The sequence below is a fragment of the Lacerta agilis genome, chromosome 9, assembly GCF_009819535.1.
Source record: "Lacerta agilis isolate rLacAgi1 chromosome 9, rLacAgi1.pri, whole genome shotgun sequence".
Lineage (NCBI taxonomy): Eukaryota > Metazoa > Chordata > Lepidosauria > Squamata > Lacertidae > Lacerta > Lacerta agilis.
Window position 1 is genome coordinate 25,229,449 of NC_046320.1, and position 11,204 is coordinate 25,240,652.

Genomic DNA, 11,204 nt, shown 5'->3' on the forward strand with positions numbered 1-11,204 from the left:
CTAATTTAGTTGGGTCCAGCTGATTTTGCTTCATCTGAATATCTCAAAGTATGGTTTTTAACAGGACTGCGTTGTTCTCATCCCTGCTTGGATTTGTGATTGGGTTGGCACAGCTTATTCCTTACATATAATGCATTGACATAAACACTAGTCTCAACCATCGCTCTTTGGCAATACCGTACTTACGTCAGCTTTGTGTGGAAGAATACCAGTTATAAGGAATGCATAGGTACAGAATGTCTGATGGCATATGCTACCAGTGCATTTTGAATCAGTTGATCAACTTATTTTGTTGTGATGTAGCAGAGAGGAGTGGGGATCCCACCTTTCTGGACATGCTAGATTGGCTTGACTTGAGGTTAACACCAAGCAGGCAGAGATAAAAAATCATCCTGTTTAGGAATTCATTCAGGTGTCCTGTTTCATCAATGCCCTTTACAGCATAGTCAAAACAAAATAAAAAATAAAAAATTCCTTCCAGTAGCACCTTAGAGACCAACTAAGTTTGTTCTTGGTATGAGCTTTCGTATGCATTTTGTTTTGACTATGGCAGACCAACACGGCTACCTACCTGTAAATGATACAGCATAGAATGCCTTCAATTATGAAATTACATTTATTGCTTACTGTTCCCACTTCCCTCTTTCCTGTCATTATATGCTGCTAAATTTAGGGACACACTCAAATGGAAGAATACTACTTGTGTCACTCAAGCATATAAGCCAAGCAAGTCATAAGGAATCTTAGCATTCATACCTATTGGTTTTCATCAGAGCTCCAGTACTTTTATAGCTTTATTTCAATACCATTTGTCAGATACAAATAAAAGAATATTACAAAACCTAGGAGCTAAAGAGCTGTGTGAGGTGTTCCAGGCATGCACTGGGGACTTTCAGTCTCACTCCACCCTATGCCAAGGTACCCCTGGAGCGACATTTTGTGAGGCAAACGGGGAATGCAGTGTGAAAGGGAAAACTGACTTCTTTCTACATGCACAAAAACATTATTGTACATGTACAGGTTTCTTTGGATCCCAGTCTCTGTGTGCATTACTGAAAAGGGGGGCAATATAAAAATGTTCTGTTCCATTTTTACAACCCAAATGGTTTTTATTCATAAAACATAGCATGCAAAATATTAGATCCAAGTAATTGATACACTTCAGTGGCACAGTTCTTATTTGCATGTGCCCAGGCTTACAAATTTAGAACCAAGAGGGAGATTGTCAAACCACAGCAAGCAAACTTATTTTAAAATCATTAGAAGTTCATAGCAATGACAGTTTCTTAAAAATGGGAAACATTATCATTTGCTAAGATAGGGCTAAGAGTCAGGTTGTCAATTGGAAGCAGAGGAGACACAGGAATTGCAGCGCTAGTCTGGGCATTCCCAGTTTAGGAATAGTGCAGATATTTAATGCACACCATTACCTGGTTGCAGAATTATCATGCCTAGAAACAGATCTGAAATACACAAGTAGTTTTACAATCAATGGAAGGTGTTGAATATGGTGTTAAGCACACAGGAGCAAATAAATCCAAAACCAGTTCCCAAGTCTCCTTCAATCAGCTGGGATCAAGTCACTGTTCACATATGTCCTCTTTCTTAGAATTTCAACAACATGCTAGTACCTTGGGACTTAAATTTTCCTACTGATTGCATTATTTTGTTCAGGACACTGGGAAAAAGCAACTAGACATCCAAAATAAATACATATATCTGAACTTGCATTTTGTTTTTCCGAAAGACCCTGAACACAAGACATATTATTTATGGAAGAAGACTGTTCCTTTTTCACTGGGAGATAGTCACAATCAATGTTGCCCCATGAAATTGTGAGAGAGTGTTTCAGAATCAGTTGAAACAAGTGTCCCATCCTCTGTGGAATACAGAAGTAACGCTTCAGCTGATAAAACCCAACACCTAACAATAATAGCAGTTCCCAGTTAAACTAGGTAATATATAAGGTCACCCTTACAAAATGAAAAATGTCCACCTTAAGTGAAGTATCTGGTCAGAGTTCGTGGTAATGTTTTTGTGTGTGTGAAAGTATCCAGAACTTTTTCAAAGATCAGTTAAACCACAAAAACTTTAACAGCCACAGAAATGTTTCAGTTTGTTGTTGCAGAAACAAGAGTTTGAAGATATGTGAATTTATTATCAGGCTGTTTATTCCGTTTCATTCACATTGCTATTGCCTCACATGCACGTTATAACCTCTGTGAAATGCAAACAGATCCCTCTCAAATGCCAGGAAAAAAACCTTGTTTAGAAAAACCTATAGTATTATGTTCGACAGCTAGACAGAGGTTACAGCTGTTTGTCATCAAATTTGGCATGTAGAACTCGATTAAAGAAATAATATCTAGTTTTAGAACACCTTCAATTTCTGTCTGCTCCAAAAATAAGTCCTGGTTCCTTATGTATAAGGTTTTACAAAAAGCACTACGCTTTTGAGGAACACAGTTCCTTTTGTCTACATCTACATCTATTGTATGCCTCTTCTATAAGAGGGCAGTTTCTTTTTACTACTATTGAACTTTCCTCAGCTCTAAGAGCCTAGAAGCACGAAAGCCAGTTAACATACTAATCCAGGCAAACTCTTATAACTTGTCCAAAGACTTATAGATATTATAGTACTTACGCATCCATTGTACCTGTAAACTTTTCAACATGATTTTATGTTCCTGCCATCATCCAAGAAGTCAATGGCAAGATGGCACAACATGAGTTAAAAGATGGAAAGGAACAGAATGGGAAAATCAAGTAACCTCAATTCAGGACTGTCTTTGTAATGCTGAGTAGAACTCTTCTAGCCATCGTATTTTATTGTTTAATATACCATCCCTAAAAAGGCTTCTAACCTCATCACCACAAGATTAACATAGTGACATATACAGAAATCACAAGGAAGGCAATAAAGAAGAATGTTGGCTTTTCACCCCGAAAGACTTAAAATGTAACACTAGATTAACCCCAATTAAATATGATCTTTTAAGACTCTGAAGTCTAAAAGCGTCATAGAACGAAAGTGTTCTCAGCAGAATGAGCTATAATGGACTAAAGTTACAACTGCAACAGATGTTGTTAAATACCAGTCTTAACATGATTATCCCTCCAGTCCGTCCTCATCAGGCATCACCATAATTCTGCAATTAAAAAGAGTGAGGGACCAAGAACTCTTGAATCCCCTTTGTGCTACTCCCATGTGACCCTGTTCGAAGAATTTGGTTATTTTAGTGCAGAATATTCAAAGCACAAAAGTACTAACAACTATTAATACTCCATTAGTACTACAGACTGTAAAAATATTGCATAGTTTTATGCATTATTCTAAAATACGGGTCTGCCTATTAAACAGTTTTTAATAAAAACTACGCAGCTCTCAATGTATTCAGAGCATTGACTACCTCGATCGTCTATCTTTTTTGGATTTGTCTGTACATTTATCCATAGTCTTCTCATTGTCTCCTCTGCACTTAGGACAATACCATTTCCCCTTCGGTTTGTAAGTGAGTCCAACACATGAAAAATGAAACCATTCAATGGGACATAGTTCATTGTCACACCCTATCATTTCCCCATAAGAAACTTGGTCACAGAGACAGTAAGTTGGTTCATTAGGGTCTACTGCAAAATCTACTGGTGAAGCTTCCCTTTCTTGTTTAGCTTTAGAGCGTTTCTTTTTCTTAGCAGATTTGGATCTCTTTTCTTTAGGGGGCTGGTCATCATAATCATCAATTCCATTGCTATATGGCATATATCACGGCTTTCGCTGGTGCGCTGTCGACGTGGTCTTCGTGAAGATCTTTCTGGTAGACAAGTGTCCACTTTTGACTTTTCGGTGGGCTTCTCTGTATCTGACAGATCTTGGAAACATTGAGACTGGGACTCTATTTGCCGGGCTCTGTTCTCTACCAACTCAAGCATCTGAGTGACTATTGGATTTTCTCATCACCAAGCTCTTGACTGTTGATCAGGGCTCTCTGAAGATGCTGCTGCAAACGCTTTTTCTGAGTAGGATCATCTTCACTCTTGTATTTTCATAGACTTCATCGATTCTTTTAATGCTTCTGTTAAAAAGAAGTCAGAATAAGTGTATTATGAACTAGAATCCTTAAAGTCACTCCTTTCAAGTTGACAAATGCTAATATTGTACTAAAAATGTGAACAGTACATATCAGAGGCTATTTAATAAAGCATATACTTTCAAAGGATAGTAACACATTAAGATGCGACTAGCATGAGTCTGGCCAAACTGCGGAAGGCAGTGAAAGATAGGCGTGGCTGGCGTGCTCTGGTCCATGGGGTCACGAAGAGTCGGACACGACTGAACAACAACAACAACAACAACAACAAGATGCAAAAACAAATCTGTCCAAGGCCTCTTCCAAAATACAATGAAGTTTTTAAAGCATCTAGAGACTAATGTGTCATTTAGCATGACTAATGTGTCATTTAGCATGTCTGGGGGAAAGCAGGTTTGTTTGAAATGGCAAGCTGCATTTTTTCACATGTTAAGTACCGAAAATTACTATTTGTCAATTTACAAGAGGTGGGGAATCTCAGGTCTAGAGCCCAAATATGGCCCTCCAAACCTCTCCCCAGGCCACACTCTTCATCAGCCTTGCTCTGCTTTTGCCTAGTGGGAATGCATTCTAGAACTATGGCAATGCCTCTATGCTTGCATGAATGGAGAATGGAGAAATGCTTGTGTAAAACATACAGATTCTGTATGGCTAGAATGTAGCCTGCTGCACAAAGGCAAGAGTCATGCCCACTGCTTTGCCTACTTGTGCCTCTGGTCCTACCCAGTGTGCGCCCCCTGGAAGGTTACCTACAAAAGAATGTGGCCCTCAGGCAGAACAGGTTTCCCAGCTCCGTTTTGCAGGGAAGTTGGAGAAAAAAATATGTTGAGGAAAAGACACAATTCCCCAAACACCTCCATCCACATTCTAACATCATACACAAGAGACCACAACATCATAGAATTGTAGAGTTAAACTCAGCCCCAAAACTTACTTACCTACCTAGCTAATCTAGCCCTGTCAGCCCTACCTGGGAACCGGGTAGTGTGCAACTGTGCAGGTGCGTGCATGCGTGGGTGATCACTGCACTGCATTTGAAACAACAACAAATCAACTTTGCAGAGACCTCTCCCTGTGCAACCAAGGAAAAAACGAAAACAATTTCGAAGTTCGCATCTCGGAACTTTTCGGGCGATGCATCCCACCGGAGACCCCACCACGACGGAGGCGTCTCGGGCGTCACACGGGTCCTCCTACTGAACCTCCTTCCCTCGTGAACTTGGACTTAAAAAAAAAAAAGGTGACAGGGGGCATGCCCCGTCGTCCGCCGCCCCCTCCCAGCTCACGTCACAGGGTGTGCGCGGACAGAAATGAGGGCGGTGGTGGCTGGTCCAAGCGCCGCCGGGGACCAAGTGCCGAGGGTCATTCCTCAGCGCCCACCCCCTCAAGTTCGTCCCGGGGCCAAGGCAGGTGGGGGCTGGCGGAGCGTGGCCATTTTCCTTCCCTCTCCGGGCGCCTGGCGGCGGGTGAGGCGTGGACGCCCCTCCTCCTTTCAAAGCAAGAGCGGTTGGACTGGAGGGGGCGGAGGGGGGTGGGAGCCACGCCGTTGCCTCCGCCGCGATCGCCCCCTCCTCCCCGCTCTTTCTCTCCCCCCCCCACTCACCCCGGCAGCGAGTGTCCATCTCGCGCAGGAGCGAGGCCAGCCTCTGCATGTCTAGCGGCAGCGACTCGACGCACTCCAGGTAGTCCTGCACGTAGCGCGCCAGGATCCTCTCCGACACGCCGCCGCCGCCGCCGCACGGGAAGCCGGACACTCCACCGCCGGTCCCGCCGGCTGCAGTGGCGGCAGAACCGGCAGCCGCTGCCGCCCCAGACCCCGCCCCCCCAGGCTGTTGCCCCGGCGACCCCAACATCATTACGCGACGTGACAGCGACCCCGCTTCCCCCTCAGCGGACCCGGGGCCCTCGAGCGATGGGGAGCGGGGAGGGAAAGGAAGCCCCTCCGGCCGCTTCTGTAATCGGCGCGGGCAGCCGAGGCGAAAGAAAACCTCCTCCCTCACTTGGAACTCCCCGCCTCTTTTTCCCTTCCGCGCCCCCCCTCCTCCTCGCTTTTTTTTTGTATCGCGGAGCACGCATGCGCGAGGCCTTGTCCTTATAAGGCGCGGCCGGTTCGCATTCTCCCGCCTTCCCCTCACGCCCGACGCGATTGGTCTGGACGGATGGAACGTCAGGAGGCAAACGCGGAAAACGAAGGGCGGGGTCTCAATTTAAAGAGACACCACTCCACACATTACGGTTCCCCTCCTTCCCTTCCTGCCAGTGCTTGGTTTCAACGGAACGATCAGTCTGTCTCTTATACACACACACACACACACACTCTTATCAGAACCCGCCTACTTTTTTCCTCCAGCCAATCCGCTGCCGAGAGGAACGGAAATGAAGCCGGAGAAACCGAACGCTCCCCCCCGCCTCCCCCTTCACTTGTGTCTGAATCTGTTGACAGCGACTCGTGGAAGGGAGGAGAGAAGGGCTGAAAGAACAAAAGGGAGTTGGCGCGGGGGAGGAGAGGAGGGAAAGTGACACTGGAGCGCCCACGTGGGGTTTGGAGGGGGGGGGGGACTGGAATGTTCTGCTTCAGGACCGCTTTGCGAATAGCAGTACGTACTTTATTTAATTCGCCGGTGGTCTGATCGCCCTTGCTTCCAGCGTCTCTGGACTCCTCCTCCTTCTCCACTTCCCGTTTTATGCTCTCGAGACAGATTTATGCAGAGAGAAAAGTAACTTGGTCGTAGTGTGCTGCTTGCCTTGCTACGTGAGCTACGGTGGCTTTAGAAATCACCACGCACCTGAAATGAGTGGGACTTGGAAGTTTCCAGCTGCAAGACCAGGCACACATAGTAAAACTCCAGTGAACCGACTGTCGAGTAAACTGCACGAAACAACACATCAAACCAAACAAGTAAAGTACAACACACTTAAAAAATCAAAAATCAAATCAGTCGTGCTGCAGCTTGCCTGCCCCAATCGAGCAGGAATTGAGACAAATTACTGCTGTTTGGGAGGCTCAGGCGGTCAGTCCTACGGAACTCAGTAAGGCTTTTTTTCCCTGAGAAACATACTGATGCTGTTATTGGTGGAGCTGATAACGCCAAGATTCGATCCCCATACATTGGACTACATGACCCTTACTAGTCAACTGGTGCACTGTTTTTTTATGTGGGCGATTGTGGTGGGCGGCAGTTCTTTACTACAGAAGCTCTGGGTGCGTATGCTAAACGTGTATGCAGATTTTAAAAAAAAGGCGTTCTGAGAATGAGCCCCGTTCTGGTTGGTGCGGCGATCTCTGTGAAAGATGCACATGCGCACTACCTGCGTGACTATGGAGGTGACGAGAGGCCCCTCCCGCGCCCACCCGCTCGGCCCTGAGGGCTTCTTGGCGGAATCACGTGGGCTCGCGAGACGGGTTGTTGCGCGCTGCAAAGCACGCGGCACTCTCTGCCCAAGGTCCGGGGACTTTCCCCTAGGCGGGCCCAGGGGCCCAAGAGAAACAAGCGTTCTCCGCACGTAGCCTAGAGAGCAGGTCTTTAGAACACCCTACAAAAAAGCCACACGAACAGCGGCTATATAAAGCCTTGAAGAAGCATCTTTTTTCCAAGTCATGGCGAGCAGCATGAAATGCAAAACCTTTTTCATTTTATATAAAATCGTACTGCCGAGGTTCTGCCTCTCCCTCTCTTTCTCGCTCCGTTTTTTTATGTGGGCGATTGTGGTGGGCGGCAGTTCTTTACTACAGAAGCTCTGGGTGCGTATGCTAAATGTGCATGCAGATAGTATGCAAATATAACTCACCGCCCCGCCCATTACTGACTAACTGGAATTTAAGAAGCGGAGGAAGAATTCCGCCAGCTGAAAACTTCTAGGTTGTGGCTGTATAGACTGAGGTGAGTTCGCTGCAGGTACGGCCACTGCATCAGGCGGCAGGATCCACGGGGCGTCAGATACCGCCCCCCTGCTTCTGATGTTCTTGGTGCACATCTTCCCTCACCCTATTTCCCTGGCAGGGCCGGGTTGGAGGGCGCCAATCCGGTGCCAAAATGTGTTGGGCTGGTCCTGCTGTTTTCCCATTTCAGGGCATATTTGAATCCATGCTCAGAAGGTTATATTGTTCGAGATCCTGGTGTTTTTGCTTATTTTCCATATAAAAATTTACACCTATTATCGCTGTGGAAATTAGAAAGAGAATCTCTGAGCATGTGCAAAGTGCCATTCATGCTTCATTAAATAATTGTTACCCCCCCCCCAAAAAAAAAAAAACTTCTGGAAAGGGAGGGGAACTCAGAAAGCATAAGTGCGAGAAAAGCTTGAGGACCCCTCCTTTGTTTGTAAATGGAATATTCCCATTCCAATGTAACCACCTGAAACAGCAGCAGAACAGCAGTCTTACCTTGCAACTTTTGGTGGAGGAGCAGCAAGGAGCAGTCACTTTTGTTGCCCATCCACCGAGCAGCATTGGGCGGGAGGAGTGGGTTTACTGTGAGCAAAGGGAGAGTGCAGGCAAGAGTGCACCAAAGAGCAGCAAGAGGAGCCGCTGCCTTCTCTTGCTAGCACTCACCTAGTGGTAGCACAGCTAGGGGTGTGTGTGTGTGTGTGTGTGTGTGTGTGTGTGTTGTTCTGGCAGGTGAATCCCTCTCAACCTGTTGACCAGATTCTTGCCCTTAAATATAAATGCTTGAGTGTGAAGAGCGATTGTAAGTTATTTCCAAACCTTCTACTTGAAATGTGGTAGCAGAAGCAGACACTGAGCCCAGATGTCCCACATAGCAAACACTGGAGCCAGCTGCATCTTCTTGTACTGTTTTGACACTTCTCATTGAACCAAACACCAGCTTTAAGGTCAAAAGGTAGTTTGCCTGTACATCATACACCATCTGCTAGCAATGCCCTTGCACTGCTTGTTTAGTCCGGCCGTAGCTGTCCGGCACATATGAAAATGGAAATGTCCAAAAAGCTAAAAAGGGTATCACCCACCCTGGACATGGGGGCAGATAAGAGCTACAATAATTCTGTAGCTCTTAACACAGTACAACCACCAGAATGTTAACTAGTAACTTTTAAAAATGTATAGTGGATATTATGCATCCTCACTACTGCTTGGCTGAAGGTGGTTATGCATTTCCAGCAAAATCAGTCCAGAACAAAAAGTACCTCAGGTTGTAGCAATGATAAATTTAATTAAAATTGGCTACTTCAGTCACCAGAGGACATGGTTGTGCTCCACTCACTTCCATACAGATGTTACACTTTTCTGTACCAGTGTAAAATAGAGACCCCAAATTAAATTGGAAGTCAAGGCGTGTTAGTCCAAAACTTCTATCTCTATGGGCAGAATGATGCAAGTAACCAAAGCTTTACCTGAAGTTGATACTGCAGTTCTCACCAATGACAACTTTATTTTATTTTTTTAAAGTGGAAACTGCTAGATCATATGTGTGTGAGAGAGAATGCCTGGTCAGAGAATAGAAGTGTGTGTAAGGAAGTGTGTTGGGGTGACTCTGCCTGCTGCTGGCAATATAAGGCTGTCAATGGCTACTAGCCACACTGTTTTACTTCCACTCACAAGAGGCAGTATGCCTCTGAATACTAGCTGCTGGGAATTGCAGATGAGCAGTGTGTTGTTACTCATGTCCTTCTTGCAGGGTTCCTACAGGCATCTGGTTGGCCACTGTAAGGACAGGCGGCTGGATTGGAGGGGTCAGTGGCCTAATCCCAGCAGGCACTTATGACCTTGGATAGGAATGGTAGCCACAAGGGAATGTGACCCTGAAAAAGGTTATTCACCTCTGTAGCAAAATGCTGGCTACAGATGTGCTTTTTGCTTACAAGCACATATTACTATACAAGGCCAAATTAAAGAAGCACAAAGAAATACACATTTGATGCTACTTTTTCTGCCAATCTTCTCATGAGTGGTGTTTGTGTATTGTACAATCTATCACGTTGTACAAATAAAAACTGAAATCAAAATTGTTTTCCCAAGTGTCTTTTGAAAGAAGTTTAACTCATTAAGTTTGAACAGGAGGCAAACAACTGAAAATATCTTTATTTGAATATTTTTTTTCTTACAAAGGAGTCTACCTTTCTTTAACAATCAATCAGCTGCCACATATTCATTTTTACCCACTATTGCTCGGGAACAGGGGTCAACATGGCACTTGCAGGCGCAGGTATGCCCAACAAGGCCTTCCCTTTAACAGAACCCACATTTCTCAGGTTTGCAAATGTGCTTATGGGCCCTAAGAAGTCAGCAACCTCTACTACACAATATTCTATTAAAATGCATTTGAAATCAATTTGCAAAAATTTGAATAATGAGTTGGATCCTAAATCAACATAAGGAAGTTCCTGAAAGGAGTGTTTCCTCTCTCTCCTCCCGCTATCACTCCTTGGTATCCCATCTCATAGTTCAGGATGTGCTCTCCAACTCTCCAGAGACTTAGCAGAGTGTGAGGCAGGTGGCTGCAGGAACAGAAATGTTCCTTCCACAAATTTCCTTTTAAGTTTCCTTAAGACCAAGCCATTGCGTGTTCTGTTGCTGAGGTGAGCGGAATTATTTAAGCAACTTCAGGAAGGGCTCTGTTGTAATTTACTACTTGTATTTCATTCAGCTGCAAGAAATGCTGTCTTGCTTCCCATCTTACAGCTTTGGTCCAGATCCTGGAATTAGCATAGCTAGCTGTTGCCTTGGGATATTTATTAAATGGAACAGCAACACTCAAAGCAGTGCTGTGTGAAGAAAATTAACAGATGATGGGAAATGCTCTATCAGTGCTGTGAGAACATTTCACTGTTCAGAGAACATTTACTAACATAGAGGTAACAGAACGATGTCTGTACATGTAGACCTATGTGCAGACATCACAGCAGTGCAGAACTTTAGATGTGATTCAGTATGTGAATGCAACACCTTTTAGTTAATACTTGTTGACAACCCCAAGTCATAATGCAGTGCAGGTTTTAATAAAATTAGCACTTAATTTGAGTGGTTGAACTTGCAAATTAATACTAGTGTGTTTAAGACTGAGCAAATATCTAAGTTATAAGCATATATCGTAAGTTAAATGGAAGTAGAATATTTCATAAAATCTTTTTAAAAATCCCGAATTACACAGACATAAA

General features: G+C 44.6%; 1 protein-coding gene across 1 annotated transcript; it reads right to left on the reverse strand.

Moving 5' to 3' along the window:
* Positions 1–1,078: 1,078 nt before the first annotated feature.
* On the reverse strand, positions 1,079–6,132 carry ING2 (inhibitor of growth family member 2). The gene is given in 5 exon segments (XM_033159956.1): positions 1,079–3,750; positions 3,753–3,941; positions 3,944–4,045; positions 4,048–4,070; positions 5,688–6,132. Coding segments are annotated over 5 exon segments (915 nt in total). The 5' UTR covers positions 5,945–6,132; the 3' UTR covers positions 1,079–3,406.
* Between the last annotated feature and the right edge of the window lie 5,072 nt (positions 6,133–11,204).